General features: G+C 46.8%; 1 protein-coding gene across 7 annotated transcripts in view; it reads left to right on the top strand.

The window, feature by feature from the left end:
- The window catches only part of RAP1GAP2 (RAP1 GTPase activating protein 2), a 229,613-nt gene that overhangs the window by 179,594 nt on the left and 29,676 nt on the right, over positions 1 to 20,343 (top strand). For all 7 annotated transcript variants that reach the window (XR_003569048.1, XM_027861779.1, XM_027861784.1 and 4 more), the window contains 6 exons: positions 1,441 to 1,524; positions 5,768 to 5,868; positions 9,995 to 10,124; positions 13,911 to 14,066; positions 16,751 to 16,822; positions 18,669 to 18,755. Coding sequence is in view for 6 of the 7 variants with exons in the window: in XM_027861779.1 (XP_027717580.1) it covers positions 1,441 to 1,524; positions 5,768 to 5,868; positions 9,995 to 10,124; positions 13,911 to 14,066; positions 16,751 to 16,822; positions 18,669 to 18,755 (630 nt within the window). In the remaining variant the exon portion in view is untranslated. The remainder of the gene's footprint in view (positions 1 to 1,440; positions 1,525 to 5,767; positions 5,869 to 9,994; positions 10,125 to 13,910; positions 14,067 to 16,750; positions 16,823 to 18,668; positions 18,756 to 20,343) is intronic.

Genomic DNA, 20,343 nt, shown 5'->3' with positions numbered 1-20,343 from the left:
GATAGATAGATAGATAGATAGATAGATAGATAGATAGATAGATAGATGAATAGGCAAATAGATAAATATGTAGGCAGATGGATAGATGGATGAATGGATGGATAGATAGATGATAGATAGATGGGCAAATAGACAAATATATAGGCAGATATATGGATGGATGGATGGATGGAGAAAGATAGATGGATGGATGGGCAGATGGGCAGATGGATGGAAAGATGGATGGATAGATAGATAGAGGTAAGCAGGTATCATGGTACAGTGGAAATTTACAAAAGAGGCTATGGGTTCAAATCCTACCTCTGATGTTGGACAAATCCCCCAACCTCCCTGTGACTCAGTTTCCCCATCTGTAAAACGGTATGGTTGGATTAGATGGCCCCGAAGGCCCCTTCTAGTTTGAGATATGTGATCTTATATAGATTAATCAACCAACAGATGGTTGGTTATTGAGAGCTTACTATGTGCCACGTATTGTTCAAAGCGCTCAAGAGACAAAAATCAGGATAAAACCATCCTTACCCCGAAGGCCCTTAGTTCTAGTGGGGCCTGGGGTGGAATATAGACAGATAACAGACAGACAAAAAGACAAGAAAATCTCCCTAATTTAGAACTGGTAATTCTTTGGCTAGGGGCTGGACTGAAGCATGCCTTCGGGTTATCAAAGAAGAAAGGCTTTCTAAACAAATCAGTGGTGAGAGGAAGGTCAGAGGCTGTGAGTGGATGCTGATTTTGAGCACATTGGCAGCACTTGTACATACATCAATTCACTCATGTGCTGATTCCAGATTGTAGCTAGCATCGTCTCATTTTTAGCTGGGAAGAGACCTTGGGGATCAGGCCAGCCCTACCATTTTTGGCCACATTCAACCAATCGGGCCTCAGTTTCCTCACCTGGTTTAGACCAGAGGATCTCTAGGGGCCTTTCCTACTCTAAATTCTATAGTTCTGTGATTCTATTCTTGGTTTCCCCATCATACCCAATGCAAGGACACTTGGAAACAGGGGCAGTGTGGTATAGTGGACAGAGACTTGGACTGAGAAAGTCCTAGATTCCAGTCCTGCTTCAGATCCTAACTAGTTGTGTGACCTTGGGCAAATCCCTTAGCCTCTCTGCCTTAGTTCTCTCATCTCTAAAATGAAAGGGTTGGACTGATCTCTAAGATCCCATCCAGCTCTAAATGATCCTATAATCTGGATTGGGAGAAACAGCTAAGACACGGGATCGCAATGACCAAGTGTCCGGTCTGAAAACAGCTCTCCCTCCTACCTTGTCTTTATCCAGATGTGTCACCTTGACTAGCCCATATGATATTCATTTCCCCCATGTGGAATTTTCCTTCCATCGACAGGATTTTGTTTCAGAGATGATCCCGCTCCTGCCTTCCCCACTCCTAACACGGCAATCAGCCCGACTCCTTTCCTCTCCCTCTCCTGCAGGCTTCCCAAATGATTGTGTCCTATGATGAGCACGAAGTCAACAACACCTTCAAGTTTGGCGTCATTTATCAAAAAGCTCGCCAGGTAAGCTAGGGGTTGTGGATTAGTCAACACAATTCCAGTGGGGCCTCATTGTATCAAGTCCTATCAAGTCAACAAGCATTCATTACTGGGCTGGGCATTGTGCCAAGTTCTGGAGGATACAAGGAAGGCAAAAACATGGTCCTGCCTTCATGGGGTTCGTATTCTACTGGGAGAGACAGCATGAAAATAGCTATGTATATACAAGCTACAGAGAAACTGGAGATGATCTCAGAGAGGGGGCACTAGCAATGGCAGGAGAGGGGGGCTGAGGAAAGACTCCTACAGAAGACGGAATTTGAGCTGCAAGGAAGCCAGGAGGTGGAATAACATTCCTGGTGGGAGGACCAGCCAATGCAAATGCACGGAGTCAAGAGATGGTGGGTCATGTGTGGGTCAACTGACCTTTCCAGCCTAATTTCCCTCTCTTCTCTTTCACGCACACCATGTTCAAGCCAAACTGGCTGACTGGCTGTTCCAGATCCCACTCTGTGCTCTCCCAAATGTGTGATTTATGGGTCTGGAATACTCTGTCTCTTGGTCTCACCCATGGAAAATCTTTCCTCTCAAAGCTCAGCTCCACTTCCTCCATGGAGCCTTCTCAGATCTGCCCCCACCCCTGGTATCATTGCCCTCCTCAGATTTCTCTAGGGTCCTTTTGCCTTGCTTTCTCTTTTCTCTCATCCCAGCCTCCCAGTCTCCCTGGTACCATTACTATTTGTGTATCTGCCTTATCCACTCTGCTACTTAAACACTTGGAAACTGGAGACAAAGCCACTTTCATCCTTCTATCCCCAGCACCTGGTGTGCCATGCTCAGAGGACTCTGGGATTGCACATTTGGAGCTGGCAGGGACCTCAGAAACCGACTTGTCCAACCTCTTCATTTTACAGATGAGGAAACTGAGGCCCAACGAAAGGAAATGACTTAGGATCAAAAATTTAGTGAGGAAGGGACCTCAGAAGTTACCCTGTCTAATCCTTTCTTTTTTTTCACAGATTAGGAGTGAATTGGCCACATTAAAACAGCTCCTGGGGGATTCTGCCAATCAGGCCTATTTCCTCACCTGATTTGGACCAGAAGATCTCTAAGGGCCCTTCACACTCTAAATTCTATAGTTCTGTGATTCTGTACTTGGTTTCCCCATCATACCTCATACAAGGATACTTGGAAACAGGGGCAGTGTGGTATAGTGGATAGGCGACTCATTAAAAAGTCCTTGACCAAGGTCAAAGAGTAGGTGTCAGAGGCAGGACTTGAATCCAGGTCCTCTGATAACAGAGTCATTGCTCTCATCCATGGTATCATGTAGATGCTTAATAACTCATCATTGAGTTGAATTGAATTGAGATGAGTTGAATTGGATTTTACTGCAGAGCCTAAGAGATCCTGCCCTGCATTTTTTCTTCTTAAACACTCCTCCCATGAAGGTCACATTCAAAGTGCGGACAAGATGCAATGCTAATAGCACCTGGGCCCCAGGTGGGATCCCTATAGGAGCCATTTAGCTCTAAGTAGAGCAAACAGCAGCTGTTCCCTGGCCCACTGTGGACTCCCTAACCCTGCTCAGACATCTGATCGTGCCGTGTGAACCGTGGAACCACAGGGAAACTGGGTTCCAGAGTGTGGATGAGTCAGCATGGCTCTGTCCCTACTCTAGCAGACACAGGCTTCCCAGGCAAAAACAAGCTCTTCCTGCTCCCATGCCCTCCCTTTGGATGTCTCTTATAGCCCTTCACAGTCTGATAAAGCAGGGAAAATGCAGGCCTGGGAGTCAGGAGAGTCCTGCATTTGAATCCTGCCACTGCCACCTGCCACCTCTAGGATCACCTGCAAGTGACTGACCCTCTCTGAACCTCAGGCTGCTCATCTGTAAAATGGGGGTTTGTTGTGAGGATCTGATGAATTCAGACCATGGCTATGGAATAGTCATAGCTGACTGTCCGCCAGCCTATAAGCTTTGCTAAGGGCTTACCATCCATTACCTTACATGATCCTCACAGTCTAGGACTGGGTATAGAGACTTGTCTGGGGGCGCTGAGAGGGGGACTTCCCCAGGGTCACTCAGCCAGCACACCGTCCAGGCAGGTAGGGGACACAAACCCAGATCTTCTGGACACTGAGGCCAGCTCTTCATTCACTAAGCCACGGTGCCCAGGGTGCCTGTCGTGACAGAGGCTCTGCAGATCTAAAAACATCCCTCATGATTCATAGTAGCATAGCTGTTCACATACACGTATGCCTTTTCCTCCGTTGGATTGTCAGCTCCTTGAGGGCAGGGACTGGATCTCATTCATCTTTCTCTCTCCCAGAGTGTTTTCTCATATAGCAGGTATTCAGTAAATGTGAAAGGAAGGAAGGAAGGAGGGAAGGAAGGGAAGGAGAAAGGGAGGAAAAGAGTAAGAGATTAAGGAAGAGAGGGAGGAAGGAGAGAGGGAGAGAGAGGAAAAAAGAAAGGAAGGAAGAAAGGAAGGGAAGGAGGAAAGAAAGGAGGAAGGAAGGGGACAGAAGGGAAGGAGAAGCATAAGGGCTTGGGCCTAAATAGGAGATAGTTGCCCATAGTACTAAGAGGTCCCATAACCCCCCACTCCCAACCCACCATTTACTTGGACAAGTCAGTTAAATTCTCTGGTCCTCAGTTTCGTCATCTGTAAAATAAAGACATTGGACCCAATGACTTGCAAGGTCCCTTTTGTCTCTAGCTCTGTGGCCCTGTGGTCTCCCTCTACAGAGGAAAGCGAGATTTTTTTTTTCAGCATGCTGGTAGATGTTTTATTTTTCTTGGCCAGATAATAGTTAATATGAAGATTAGACCACAAGAGACATGTGTTCGCTTAAAAACACTCTAATGAAGCCAAGACTTTAGGATCTGAAAGCCCAATACAGATGAATCTTATAATTTAGTGAAGATTATTCAGGGAGGCTCTCTAATGATTTTCCCATATTGCATTTTTATTGGGCACAGCTCTGCTAATGCAAACCCCGTAATGAAAGTGGTTTTGTTCAGAAATACACCAATGCCGATCTCATAAGGTGATTAGAATCCGATGTTCCGGCAGGGTGGTAATTATTTACCATTAACCAAACACCTCTGAGAGCAGGCAAGCGGGTGTTGTTCTTGTATCTGATGCTGTTGGGAAAAGGAAGGAGAAGATAAAAGCCTTTTTAAAAAAATATATATGCAGATTGTTGCTTTGAAAACCAGCTGCCTAGGGAAATTTGACATGAGGATCTGCTATATTAAAGCTCTTTGCTGTTCTCTGTATAGAATTATGATGCTCCTGAGCCACCCAGGGACTTTTAGGACACAGACTTAATGTCGTTTTCCCAGGAGTGGGGTGGGATTGGATGGCATGAAATCATCCACATTTTCCCCAAGTCAGAACCTCATGGGAGTTAGAGCAGACGGGGACCCTGGAGATCATCTTATTCAACCTTCTCTCATTTTGTGGAGGCCCAGAGAGTTTAAGCACCTACTCCGGGGTCGCAGTATAGATAACAGGGCTCAAACCCTAGGGTCAACACTGTTTTCACCGCCCCTCCCTAACCCTTTCAGTTCTTCTTAGAGGTGGGGAGGGAGTGGAGAGGGAGGTCTCAGGTCCCTGGAGAGACAGCGATGGCCAAAAGAGGCATCCTGACCGGCTCTCTGTTCTTGACCCCATACTGCCTCCCTAATTAGCGGCCACGGCGCGTGAAAAGGTGCCCACTGCGCCAACTTGGTCCAGTTCAGTTCAACAAGCATTTTTTAAACAACCTAATACAACCTGGCAGACTTCCCTGATGGGCAATGTCTGTGTTGTGCAAATGTTTCATCATCGTAGGCTTCTAGTTGGAACGGAACTCTGAGGCCATCTAGTACAATTCTCATTTTACAAATAAGGAAACTGAGGCCCAGAGCAGGTAGCCCAGCAGAAGCAGGGCTGGGATTTGAATTCAGGCCTTCTAACTCCAAATCCAAAGGTCTTTACCGTCAGCTAACTACCCTCATCAAAGCAGTAACCTTCATGTAAGAGACAATCTTCCCTGTGAAGAAAAAGTTAAATGAAATACTCTTTCGATGACCTCTCTCCCACCCTCTCGTGGTTGTTGTGAGAAAAGTTCTCTGGAAATCTTTAAGGTTCTAGGGGGATGGGAAGCGATTGTTTTGGGGGAGAGGGACAAAGAGAAGAATTATTTTCTCGTCTCCTTCCCATGGAAACAATGCTTTCCTCCTTTTCGGTTTTGTTTTGTTTTGTTTTGTTTTCAGACGCTAGAGGAGGAGCTGTTTGGGAATAATGAAGAGAGCCCAGCCTTCAAGGAATTCTTGAGTCTACTGGGAGATACCATCACACTACAGGATTTTAAAGGGTACGTTTTATTTTATTTTTATCTCATTTAGTTTTATATCCCCTTCACGTCCCATTAGATCCTTCCCCAGAGAGCTGACCCATGTAACAACAAATTTTAAAAAGAGGAAAAAAAGCGATTCAGCAAAATTAATCCGCATATATCAACCAAATCTGACAGTGTATGCCCTACTCCACACCCATTGTCCCCTACCTCTATAAAGACGAAAGAGAGGTCCCATTTCTCTTCTTGGGATCCAGGCTTAGTCGTTATAATCACACAGGGTTCAGTTCTCTTTTTTTTTTTTTTTTGTTCTATTATCAAAAATAGTATTCCATTACATTCAAGTACCACTATTTGTTTAGCTATGCCTCAATTAAAAGGTTTTGAGGCATACATTTTAATAAATAGGACTGCTTGGTTCCCTTTGACATAGACTAGGAGAAGAGTAAAAAAGGCCCCACCCAAAGCCAGCACACTTTTGGCTTATACCTAGGTGTTTAAGGTACAGTTTGGGAAACTCATGGCCCAGGGCTGCCAATTCCAATCCACCCTTGGGATTGACCTCAAGGGTCAACCAACCAAAACATAATTGGATTTAAAACTACAAGCCCCTATTTTTCTTTGGCAAAAGTTGGCTCTAGGGAGAGCCCCCAAGCTTGGTCGATTTGACTGATCTGGGTGGCACGTAGCTCCTGGGCCAACGTTTGATCCAGCCCTCAAAGAGGCCCGCCAGATTCCCCACTGTATCAAATGCATCCAGCTGGGAGTCTGAGGAATCAAACTGTAAGATGTTACTATCTTCACAAAATCCTTTTTAAAAAATCTTATTGGTGGGTTACAGAAGAAACATTACTGGACTTGGGGTCAGGGGACTTGTGTTCAAATCCCACCTGACACTTTACCCATGTGATCATGGGCAAGTCACTTCCCTTGCCTTCCCTGGGCCTCAGTTTCCTCATTTGTTAAATGAGAGAGGGGAGATTAGAAAGCCTCGGTGATCCCTACCAACCTTTAGAAAACACAAAATAGAAGATCACCTTTAAAAAATATAGCAACAAATATAAAACAAATAAAATATATTTAATACATAATAAATATATAAAGATGTTTCATATATTACATACTTAATAAAATTTATATATATAATATAAAGTCTTCAAACTAACAGAAGACTGACTAGCGATCTTGTATAATCTAGGCTCGGAAAAGGAAATAGAGCTAATGGTAAAGGAACTCCCAATTCTGTCAAACTTCTAACAAATAATATTGATAATACACAAATTATTCTCAAAAATAGAGAGATTTAAGCAAACAATCTACCTACTCGAGAGTTTAATCAATTAATTAATAAACATTTACTAAGTGCCTACTATGTGCCAGGCACAGTTCTCAGTGCTGGGGATCAGAGAGTCAAAAGACAGTCCCTGCCCTCAAGGAGCTTAGGGTTGGATGGGGGAGACAACCTACTAATGCTATGTACAAAATGGAGGCTCAGGGAAGGGAAGTGAGCTGCCTGGTTAGAGGCAGCACCAAGACCATCACCCAGATCTCCTGACACTCGGGCCAGTGTTCTTTCCCTACTCCAGACACACCATTTCCTTTCTCAGCCTCATTCCTTAGAGCTAAAAGGTCAAGAGCCTGGGTCAAGTTGTATTTCATTTTCGTCAAGAGATGGGCACCTGCCTAAAGCCCCACTGTGCGCCCCATTCCCACTCCGAGCAGCCATGTAGCCCTGGCCTGATACTCCCCAATTTTTCTTGGCATCAGAGAATGGAATTTCCAAATTACTTCCTATGCTGGATGTTGATGATAATAATTAGGATTTATTCAGTGCTTTAAGGTACCTGCAGGTGCTCTGCCCAAAGGAATATAAATTTTCATTTCACAAGGTATCTTGGGGTTTATAGGCTAGATTTTTTTTTTAAGGACCATGCCTTAAACCTAAATCACTCTCCATGCTCTCGTTGATTGGCCAACAGTAGGTCCCAGCTCAAGCCTCACTTGGTCATTGTTTGGGTTCTTATGGCTCAGAGTGAGTGCGAATAGCAATTGTTTCTATTTTGACCAGAAACCCTAATGATCTTCCCTTTCCAGATTGACTTTTTTTTTTTGGACTAGGTAAAAGAAGCCATTTTTTGCCTTGTTTCTTACCTAGCCTGAATCACTGAATGGGTGTTGCCACAGATAGGCTCAGACCTGGGAAAGACCTTAACTTAAAAAAGCCAAGGTCCCCCACTGCATCCTGGGCCATATGTCTTGCCACTGGACCCAGATGGCTCTGGAGGAGAGAGTGAGGCTGACGACTTTGCACAGCTCCGCCTCACTCAAATACAATTCACTTGCAAGCCGTGACATCACCTTCCTGATGTCATTGGTCCTCTTCAAGAACGAAGGACAAATAGCAGCAACGATAAGGTTGGCAGAGTCCTCCACGCGTTAACAAGTTACTTTGATCCTCACAGCAACCCTATGAGAGTAAGTGCTATTATTATCCCTATTTCATAGATGAGGAAACTGACGCATGGAAAGGTGAAGTGACTTGCCCAGGGTTACACAGCTAGTAAATGTCTCCAGCAGGATTTAAACTCGGTCCTTCTTGGTTCCAGAAGGTGAGGGGCATAACAGAGATCTGCCCAGTCTCTGGGCTCTCTTTGGCTCTGCCTTTGTCAGGGAGTCCACACATACCCACACATTTAGGCCTGCAGATGTCCGGATGGGTGGACAGTATTGTATAGCTATACCCTAAATCTTGAAAAAGAATTTTTGTATTTTTAAATAACTAATCTGCTGCTAGAATTTCTGCCAGTCTGGTATAGGTCTGCTCTAAAGATACTTCCCATCTGGTTTCCCCAGCTAAATGAATTCCAACCCCTCTGTTCCTCTCTCCCTTTTTCTTCTCATCTCCTCTTCTCCCATCCTCTGGCCCCTCCTTGTCTCTTTCCCTTCCCTCCTCACTCCTCACTCTCCCCTCTTTCACACTCTCCTCCTCCTCCTCTCGTCCCTTTTATCTCCTCTCCCCTTCCCTTCCCTTCCTTTGTCCTCTCCTCCCCTTCTCCTTACACCACCTTCCTCTCTTCTCTTCTTGCTTCATTTATTTGTGGCATCGCAGACGGGGCCCTACACGCTCAGTGTCAGGAAAATCTGGATTCAAGTGGGTTTTGTCTGTTCGTTTGTTCTGATACCGTACGCCTGTGAGGGTGACAGGAAGGCGCTCTTTGCTGTGGTTGGGGTTGTTCAGTCGTTTTTCAATCGTGTCCGATTCTTAGTGACTCCATTTTGGGGTTTTCTTGGCAAGGATACTGGAGAGGTTGGGGCAGCTAGGTGGCACAGTGGATAGAGCTCTGGTCTTGGAGTCAGGGGGACCTGAGTTCAAATCCGGCCTCGAATACTTACTAGCTTATGTCACCCTGGGTCAGTCTCTTTAATCTCTCTGTGCCTCAGTTTCCTCATCTGTAAAATAAGAGGGTTGGACTTAATGGCTTCTGGGGTCCCTTCTTTTTCCAAATTGATGATCCTGTAATCCTTTCCTCTTTTCCTTCCCTTATTCCTTTTATCGTCTCTCCCTTTCCTTTCCCCCACATTTCTCCCTTCTGGTCTTATTCTCCTCATTCCTCTCTCTTCTCTCCCCCTTTGCCCTGTCCCTACTCCTCTTTCGTTTCCTCTCCTCTCCCCTCCCCTCTCTGGCTCCCCCTTCCTCACTCTCCTCTTCTATCTCCTCTTTCCTTCTCTTCCTTTCACTCGACCCAAATTCTCCCTTTCCCTACCTCTTTTTTCCTCCCTTCTTTCCTTATTCTTCTCTTCCTCTCTACTGTCTCCTCTCTTCTCATGCTGACGTCTCTTCTTTTCCTTCCCCCCCGCCACCCATGCCCCAGCCCTGGATCATAGAAATGTAGATTTAGAAATAGGGATCTTGGAACTGTCAAATCCAACCACCTCATTTATATATGAACAAAATGAGCCACAGAGATGTTAGGTCATTTTCCTAGGGACACACAGCTAGTCCGATGTGGAATTCCCGTCTCCCCTGTTCAGTGCCCTATCTGCCTCTCCCTCAGGGGCATCACCCCAAGCGGTCAGGTTCCTTCTGCTGGACTTTCTGCTTCTCATTCTTCGGTTCTCTCTCCTGCCCTTCTTTTCTTGGCAGCTTCCGAGGGGGCCTGGATGTGACCCACGGCCAGACTGGGCTGGAATCAGTGTACACTGTATTCCGGGACAGGGAGATCATGTTTCATGTCTCCACAAAGCTGCCATTTACTGAAGGCGACGCCCAACAGGTAATCTGGTTTGGTGAGGCTCATCCTTGGGAAAGGGGCCCTCCAGGTGAAGATGCTGTGTGAATGGGGTTTGGGAACTGAGACTGGCCTTGGAAAGAGGCCCCTTGATCCCAATACCCGGCTTAACGAATGAGTCCCATTTATACAGCCCTTCGCCCTGTCCAAGCTGTTCTGTATGTGGTCCCGTTTGATCCCCATAGTGCAGAGCAGATATTCCTATCCTCGTTTTGTAGAAGAGAGGAAACTGAGGCACAGGAGAGCAAGGTAACACCACAAAGTCATAGATTTGGAACTTTAAGGGACCTAGGAGGTCATCTTGTCCAACTCTCTCATTCTACCCAGGAGGAAGGTGAGGCCCAGAGAGGTTAAGTGATTTTTCTAAAGCCACATAGATGGTAACTAGCAAGATTGCTGTATAAATTCAGGTCTCCTGACTATATCCAGAGCTCTCCACTCTGTGGGTACTGCCTCATTAGAGGGGGAGAGCCAAGGTTAGAGGCCAAAGTCCCTGATACCTCATCCAGTCTTTTTTCCATCCCACTACTTGCCCTGCTCCAGTTATCTGGGGGAGTGCCTTCAGTGCTGAGCTTTTCCTACATCATAGACACATTCCAATTTGTGTACAAAAAAAGAAAAGTACATTGTATACAGTAAGCATTTAATAAATTTGTCAAATCATAGTGACCACTATTGGAAATGGTTGTGAAAACAATGGATTTGGCATTCTTCTTACCTGGAGAAATTGAGGCAGATCTTTGTGTTCAAGACCCTAAGACACCCCCCCCCACACACACACCATCATACGATCAACCTTTCCTATATATTGACTCTGGCCAAAATTCTTCCTTTAGCCCCCTGGCAAGACCCTGCCTGTGCCTTCAAGGGGGCCAGGGTTGGCAGCTCCATTCCTAGCTGTCTCTCCAATGCTGCTGCAGCTCTTGGCCTTTTACTCCTTGTCAGTTTCCAAGAGAGCCAGCAGGCCTCTGCCCAACTTTGGCGCCATTTGTCTGCGTGCCAACAGTGGCATTCCAGAGCAGGGAGCCCGGGGAGTGAGCACAGATGTAGAAATACAACCACAGTGCCAGCCTTCCTCTAGGGGAAAAACATACACACAGAGCCACCCAAAACTGGTACAAAAGAAAATGACTTGTGTCTGAAATCAATACCGAGTGTCCTCAAAACAAATGTGAGCATCAGTATTCTTGTTTCCAAAAGGGCTTTCCGTAGGGGGTTCACCTACAATCACTCCCTATGGTCCCTTATAGAGAGACCCACCTCCCCCAACTTACAAAGGCCCTCTGCCATTTTGTATATTTTGGGTCTTCTCCCATCATTCCCTACTGGGATCCCTTCTCCAGCCAACATGACCTACTCTCTGTACCCCTGAATGGCACCTGGTTTTCAGAATCCCTCTTCTGCACATTTCTATATTCCTTCTCCCTTTTCTCCACCCAGCCATAGTCACGACTTCCTTCAAGACCCGGCTCAGGGCCCACTTCCTCCAGGAAACATCCCAGATCGCTCACACTTTCTCTCCACTCCTATTCGAATCTGCTCTTGGTTGAGGACCCCCTTTAGTCCTTGGGATCATGGATGCCGCTTCTTCCAATTCCTCAAATGGTTTCATGAGGGAAAAGTGTTCTTTTTCTCAAATGGATCCCAAGCTCCCCCTGGGCAGGGACCAGGACTTCTGTTTAACTTCATCTATTCCCCTTAAGTACTTAGTCTAGGACTTTCTGCACGGGTTCGATACCTGGACCAGGGACCCTTTCAACTTGACCTCCAGAGATCACACCCCCTTCCCCCAGGGGACTTAATCCCCTCAGCTTTGGAGCTGGGCTGTCCCAATAGGTGGATGAGTCAGTGCAAACTCACCTGATCCGCTATACATACGTAGCCTACCCCAGACCATGCCTCAACCCTATTCACCCCAGACATCTGGCCAACTCTTCCTGCCTCCTGTCCCCCTCCACCTCCTGCCCAATTGATGCTACCATTGCTTCTGAAAAGGGTGTGACAATTGGCTGCCACATGGCATCACTCGGACATCCCTGTGACTCCCCAGGCCATAGCTTCCGTCCCCATCCCGATCTCCCCTATGTATATTGTCTTCCTCTGTTCCAATGTAAGCTCACTGGAGACAGGGACTGTCTCACTTTTGTATATGTATCCTCAACACCTTGCATGGCCCTGGCACATAGTAAGCACTAAATAAATGCTCATTCATTCATTCATTCAGTCAGTCACAGTAGACACTTAGTAACCACCCCTCGGATACTTACTAGGTATGTGACCTTGGACAAGACACTTCGTTTCTCTGGGCCTCAGCTTCCCCATCTGTAAAATGAGGGGATTAGACTCAATGAGTTCTGAGGTCCCTTTTAGCTCTATATCTTTGATCCTTTGAAAGCTGCCTGTTAGCTAAATTCTGAGGACTTATTTTATAATTTTCTCGTCTTCAGAAAACAGGAAAGAAATTTCCCCAGGGAAAGTTGTCTCTCTCCCTCATTCCCCCTGGCTTTCTGAGCCACCAGGCTTAAGCATAGAGATGCTAATTAAGACTTTGCTGGACCAGTGTGCCCCATTCACCTCTGTTAATTGGTTCTGTAGGAGCTATCTTTATGCATGCTCAGTCCCACAATCAATAATATCACGACCCAGAGGGGCTCAGAGCACCAGGGACTCCTTTCATTAGGCTCAGGGAACATCTCTGCTGACCAAGGTGTGCTGTATCAGGGTTTCCAGACATTAAAGTGGGATTTGCTTATAATTTGATTAAATTTGACAAGAGTTTCTGGAGTGCCTGGGCCTGTTGCTAGGGAAAGATACAAAGTTTAATGAAAGTAGCTAGATAGCACAGTAAATAGGGCCTGGAATCAGGAAGAACTGAGTTCAAATCCATTCTCTGATATTTACAAGCTGTGTGACCCTAAGCAAGTCACTTAACCTCAGTTCACCTCAGTTTCCTCAACTGCAAAATGGGGGTAATAATAGTTATTGTGAGAATCAAATGACATAATAATTGTAAAGGACTTAGTATGGTGCCCAGCACATAGTAAGCACTTTATAAATGCTTGCTCCCTTTCTCCCCCCTCCTTTAGCTGAGAGACGACTCTTGCCCTCAGGGAGCTTGTAGTTTAATTTATAGGATCATAGTTTTGGAGCTGAAAAGTATCCCATTCAGCCCCCACATTCACAAATAAGGAACTGACAAGAGAGGCCAAAGTGACTTGCCTACAGTTACACAGATATTAAGGGTCACAAGCAAGATTTGAGCCCAGGTCCTTTGACCCTAGAGCTTTCCACTGGATAAGAGATAGAGAATTGGAAGGGACTTCATCTGGCCCACCCCACCCCCGACTTTAGAAATGTGGTAACTGAGAGCCAGGAGTTTAGGTGACTTGCCCATGGTTGCACGGGTGGTGGAAGTTGAACCCAGGCTCCTCTGAGTCTAAATTCATCCACCTTGTCACTGAAGCCCACTAGAACTAGACTGTATGAATGACAGTCCTGTCAACACAGGTCAAGACACCGTCCTGGCGGCAGCTAGGTGGCACAGTGGATAGAGCTCTGGCCTTGGAGTCAGGAGGACCTGAGTTCAAATCCAGCCTCAGACACTTGACACTTACTAGCTGTGTGACCCTGGGCAAGTCACTTAAGCCCAATTGCCTCACCAAACAAAACAAAACAAGACACTGTTGTGGACAATGTGGCTGTTGGGTTCTTCCTTTATTTTTTTCCTGACTCACAATAACAACGAAACACTCTTGCTTTATTCTGGCTCAGCTCCAGAGAAAGAGACATATCGGGAATGACATCGTGGCTATTATCTTCCAAGAAGAAAACACTCCCTTCGTCCCTGACATGATCGCCTCCAACTTCTTGCACGCCTACATCGTTGTCCAAGCCGAAAACCCAACCGGAGAGACCCCGTCCTACAAGGTAAAAGGGAATGGAAACTAACTCCCTTGAGTGTGAGTGGGATAGCCCTCAGCAATTCTAGTGATCCTTTGGGTCCCTCAAGTTTGAGGTTGCTGATATATTTGCTAGGCACTATGGGGGAGTAGAAAAGACAAAAGAGGCTCTTGGGGGATAGTACAGTCAATCTGGGGAGATGAGTCCACCCAAAGCAACCTAAGAAGGAGTGGAGTTTAGCCCAGTGCAGACATGATGAGGAAGGTTGGGACAGCCAGGGCTGGGGCACCATGCTAGGGAAAGCTGTACATCTCATCTTACATGTCTGTCCCTTGGGCTTACAGTAGGAAGCTGCTTCTCCACACATTCAAGCGACCTTAATTCTATACTTAGTTATTGACTTCTTGTCTCCCCCATTAGAAGGGCAGGAACCATGATGTTGCCTTTCTGGTATCCCCACCGCTTAGCACAGTGACCCCAGACAGCACTTAATAAGTGCTTGTGGCCTGATTGGTCCCTGGGTCACAGACCCAAACTGAGACTCGGAGCCTTCTGGCCATGCTGGCTGGAGGTTTGATTTCTCCCACCAGCAGCAGGGCATGCTGTGTGGTGGGAGAGCTGGGAGCCAGGCCAGAAATCCAATCAACAGAGCTCACCAATAATTTCCTGAGGCTGAGCCCTGTGGCTGTTGTCTCAGCTCCCGGGGATGGAGAAGCCTGACCAGCTGTAAGCTCCTCTCCCCTCCTCCCCCTACCTTCCCTTTGGCATTGCCCTAGGCTGGCTCTTCCCCACCCCACCCCACCCCACCCCACCCCCCACCCCCCCACCCCCGCCCACCAGCCTCATTGCATCTGTCCTACTTTGCAGGCCTGATAAGTTGGCAAGAAGCCAAGGCCAGGCACATGTCAGCAGGCAGCAGGGAATGGGAAAGGGCATACTGTCCGATAAGCAGGGCAAACCCTCCCCTCCCCCCACACCCTCCCAGATAGAAAGCAAAAATGGCCATCAATGGGGAAGTTTGGGGAAGGGAAAGACAGAGACACAGAGAGAGAGACAGAGGGAGGGAGGGAAAAAGAGACAGAGAGGGAGAAAGAGACAGAGAGAGACAGACAGAGAGACAGACAGGAAGAGAGAGAGAGACAGGGAGAGGAAGAGGGAGAAAGAGAGACAGACAGACAGAGACATAGAGAGACAGACAGGGAGAGGGAGAAGGAGAGGGAGAGGGAGAGAGAAAGAGGGAGAGAGAGAGAGAGAGAGAGAGAGAGAGAGAGAGAGAGAGAGAGAGATTCCAGTCTGGTTTGGGTTCCTACAACAGAGATTCTAGACCCTAGAGTTTCCCAGCTGAAAGCACCTTAGGGAAGGGCAGGCAGGCCGGTGACAGCCAGGGCCTAAGGACCTGCACCAAGCAAATGCTCCTGCTGCTTCCTGCCTCTGCCCATCTGTGCCTGGTTAAGCTGAATTGGTGTTAACAAGGTCAAGGTCCTAGGGCCCAGCATGACATGGGCTGGTTAACTAGTGAGTCAGTGTGCTTACTCTATGCCAGACACTGTGCTAACCAGCATGGTCTAGTCTTTTGTGTGGTGAAGCCTATGAGCCCCTTCTCAGAATAATGTTTTTAAGTGCAATAAATTAACTAATGAATGGGTAGATAGATAGATAGATAGAAGCTGACATTAAGGTTTGCAAAGCACTCTACAATTGTTGTTTCATTTTATCCTCACAATAACCCTGGGAGGTTGGGGCTATGATTGTCCCCATTTTTACAGATGGAGAAACTGAGGCAGACAGTGTTTAAGTAACTTGCCCAGTGTCACACAGCTAAGAAGTATCTGAGGCAGAATTTGAACTCTTCACCACCCTACTGCCTAGCTGATACAATTACCAGTGCATAGGATTACAAAGGAAACCGACTGGATTGAAATATTGTCAAAGTATTTGGGGGAGGGAAACAAATCCACAAACCCCAGGTTAACAACTCCTGGCCCAATGGAAAGAACACCGGCCTTTGGAGTCAGAAGAGATGGGGGTTCCAGTCCGAGCACTACTGCTAACTCTAACCAGCTGTGTGACCTTGGACAATTTATTTCTCTAAGACTCCTCTTTGCTTGTAAATTGAGACTAACACTGTCTGTCTTGCATGCCTCCCTGGGCTGTTCTCCCACCCATGAGAAAGCGATTTGATAAATTACGAAGTACTTCCCACTTATCTGTTGTGTTTATGTTTGAGCCTTTTCTACATCCATAACATATCCAGTCCCCCTGATAATAACGGGGATTGAGAGGGTGGATGGATCATGCAGCCCAGCCCAACTTTTATAAGAAGACAAGTTCCGTTCTGGTTCTCCCAGGGGCCAGAAGTACCATCTCTGTATCCGGAGGACAACATAGCCTTGCATGTCTGATGCATCATTTCCCCCTTGTATCCTGGAAGGGAAAGGAAGTCAGGTTGCTCGGCAACGAGGCTGGAAGGAGAAGCTGGCTTTCCTTGCCAAGGGAGGCATTGCTTTCCAGCAGAGCGGAGGGGCTGCGTGCCCTCGGCCACGCTCTTGGCTGCTAGCTGTCTCCAGCTGCCACGTGGGCCGACGGGCGCTTCCCTGCTGGTTGGGCTCAGTAGCATGTGGGTGTCCTTGGTGGTACCCGGGCAACCACACCCACTTCCTGTTCCCTTTCCTCTCTTCCTCTCCCCATTTCTGACTCTCTGCTTGTCACAGGTCTCCGTCACTGCTCGAGAGGATGTACCACTCTTCGGTCCACCCCTGCCCAGCCCCCCGGTGTTCCAGAAGGTAATGCATCCTTTCTACTTTCCATCCATCTCTTCCTGTGAGCCCTGGACCCCAGAAGAGCTCTGAAAGTCCCTGACAACAGTTGGATGGGGACTGAGTCTCATTCCCCACTAAGGCCCAAGTTTGGGTGGCCCCTCCATGAGCAGAGGAGTCTTTCCCTCAACTCTCCACATCTCCTGATCTTTATGAATGAAGCCTGGTAAAGGATAATGGGGTAGGTATTTGAGACCATTGTCCTCCTTGCCCCAAAAGAACTACAACTACATACATACATACATACATAATATACATACATGCATGCATTTATTATATAAATGTGTTATAGTACATGTATATGTGCACACACATATTTATACATACATGTATGTATATACACATATGCCTACATATATGTGCATATATGCACACGTGCATATGTAGGCATATGCATGTATAAAGAATTAGGATGACATATCATATGTGTAATATATGATATGTTGTCCCAATTCTTTATACAGAGTATTCCAAAAGCCTTAGGACAGTTTTAAGCTATTAAAGCTTTAAACTGCCCTAAGACCTTTGTGACACCCTGAATATGTTCAGCTATATAGATATATAATGCATAAAATATAATCATATTTAATAATGTGTAAATTATATCTCAATTATGATACATATGAATTAAGAGAGTGCGAGAGAAATTGAGACTGGATCTATAATTTTCCTGATAATTCAACATTCTCAGGTGAGAAAACTCCCTCTACCACTGTAGGTTAGCAACTCCATAATTTAGAGTCTTAGAAAGTTGCCTGGAGCAATAAGAGATTAAGTGATTAAAATAAATTGAGTTTAAATGTTTAACAAAATAAATAAAAATACAATATGACATAGATGATGTGAATTTGTGGTTTTCTAAATCAATATAGCCCACAGGGATCTGTTTCTATTTGCGTTTGACTGCACTGGTCTAGAGAACTTTAGAGGTTAAGGGTCCAGGGTCACTCCATCAGTTTGTGTGAAAGGCAAGTTTTGAACCTGGGTCTTCCGTCTCCAAGGCTCACTGCCTGCATGATCTTGGGCATAATTCTAACCTCCCTGGGGCTTAGTTTCCTCATCTATAAGATGAGGGGGTTGAATGAGATGACCCATGAGACCCTTCTAGCTCTAAAGTTAGGACCCTATAATCATAGAAAGGCAGACTGGTATAGTGAAGAGAGAGCTGGCCTTGAAATCAGAAAGGCTTGGGTTCAAGTCCTGACCCTGACACATACTGGTTAAGTGACCGTGGACAAGTCCCCTAGCCTCTAAAGTAGTAGTAGTGTAAAATTCAAAGAGAAACACTCCCTATGGCCCATATTGACTTGGAAAACCACAAATTCACATTATCCATGTTGTATTGTATTTTCATTCATTCTGTTAAACATTTCCCAATTACGTTTTAACCTGGTTCCAGCTGCACTCAAGACTTTTGTGGGTCAGGAGTCTGACACCTCCTCTAGACAACTCTCTAAGACCAAACAGTGCAGAGATGGTATGGACCAACACTGACAGAGAGAGTTGGGTCCCAGAGTGCTCCCTAAATGGAGGAAATCACAAGTGCAAGCATACCCAGATGTCCACACGTATGTGTCACTCTCCCTTGCCCCAATGGCCCAATTCAACTTAGAAAATGGAAATGTGCCGGTCCTTCTTGGGCAAGGCTCTGTGGTCTATTGGGCTGGCCGCTGGGGATCTAAAACAGACCTCCCCAGAGTTTTTTAGCGGGTTTGTGGATGGAGGGGAGGACCCCAAATGTCTCGTCGAGCCGCCAAGCGAATGAAGCCTTAGGCGGCTCTAGGGGTCTGATGATTCCTTCTATCTCTTACAGAGCCCCGAGTTTCGGGAATTTTTGCTCACCAAACTCACCAACGCTGAGAACGCTTGCTGCAAGTCAGACAAGTTTGCGAAACTTGAGGTAAGAGTCGCGCATAGTTTGGGACCTCTGCCCCAGAGACAGCATGGCCCAGGAGAGCATGGGCCAGACATGGGGACAGGTCCCCCAGACACTCACCAACTGTGTGAGCTTGGGTAATCTCCTAAACTCCCTAAGCTCTATTTATAAAATAACAATGAGGGGCAGCTAGGTGGCGCAGTGGATAGAGCTCTGCCCTTGGAGTCAGGAGGACCTGAGTTCAAATCTGACCTCAGATACATAATATTAGCTGTGTGACCCTGGGCAAGTCATTTAACCCCATTGCCTCACCGAAAAATAATAATAATAAAATGACAATGACAGTGCACATGGTACCTGCTTCACAGGGCTGTTGGGAGGCCTACAGGGGATATCATGCAGTGCCATAGAAGTGATAGGGAGGTAATAAGACCAGACAGTCAACTAGCAGCCAAGCAGACCTGGATTTGAGTCTTGCCTCCGACTCATTCTGGTCCCGAGACTGTAGGCAGGTCACAACCTCTCCAGGCAACTCTTTGAATCCATAAATTGAAGAGAAATTGCTAACCTGCATTAGTGGAGGGGGTTTCCACACCAGGTGTTCCATATGCTCATAAAAATCACAGGTGCAGTGCCTTGTAATTCCATCATTTCAATCCTGTACGACTCTTCGGGATTCCATTTTGGGGTTCCCTTGGCAGACTTTGAAGTGGTTTGCCATTTCCTTCCCCAGCTCATTTGACAGATGAGGAAACTGAGGCAGACAGGGCAAAGTGACTTGCCCAGGGTCACACAGGTGGTAAGTGTCTGAGGCTGGATTTGTACTCGGGAAGATGAGTCTTCCTGACTCCAGGCCCGGTGCTCTGTGCACTGTGGGCCCTGTCTGTCCCCCTTCTTCTACATATGACCGATTATTTGTCCTGGCCTTTCCCCCATCGCTCTGTCTACTTCTCCCAAATGCCCATGATGTCTACCCTCTACGATGATTTACAGTCCTGGGCTCAGTCCCTGGCTGCAGGCTTCTAGCTCAGGCGTGGATTTGCAGGAGGAAGCTCGTTCCTTCCTCTTTCCTCAGCTTCTGACCCCACAGCATCTCCCGCTTTGCTCCCCCCTCCCCTGGGGCTCATTCACACTCCAGTTCTTGCCGGAAATCCTGGCCTGAGCCACCTTTGACATTTTCCTTCTCCTTTTTCCCCTGCTGATTTATTGCACTCAGCATTTGCCTGCAGCCTCTGTGACCCGGACAGTCCAAGTGCTTGGCTGTTCTTGGCACCCTGAGCTGATGGCCACTGGGGCGGGAGTGTGGTCACCTTGAGTCCTAAGCCCTCCCCTAATGCCTCATTGGGTCCCCAGAGTCTATGGGTGTTAAGCCAGAGGACGAGCAGGCTCAGGGGGAGCTTGAGCACTGTTTTCAAGTCTCACAAAAGAGAGATTAACTCTTTCTCCTTGGCCCCAGAGGGAGAATCTGGAAACCATGGGTAAAAGTTGTAAAGAGGCGGATGGGCTCAAGGTAAAGACTGAATGCTGCACATGGGGTCCAGAAGACTTGAGTTCAAATCCTGCCTAAGACATTTACTAGCTGTGTGGCCCTGGGCAAGTCACTGAACCCTGT

The sequence above is a fragment of the Vombatus ursinus genome, unplaced genomic scaffold, assembly GCF_900497805.2.
Source record: "Vombatus ursinus unplaced genomic scaffold, bare-nosed wombat genome assembly UNPS02014768.1, whole genome shotgun sequence".
Classification (NCBI taxonomy): domain Eukaryota; kingdom Metazoa; phylum Chordata; class Mammalia; order Diprotodontia; family Vombatidae; genus Vombatus; species Vombatus ursinus.
This window is presented reverse-complemented; position numbering and strand designations above follow the sequence as displayed.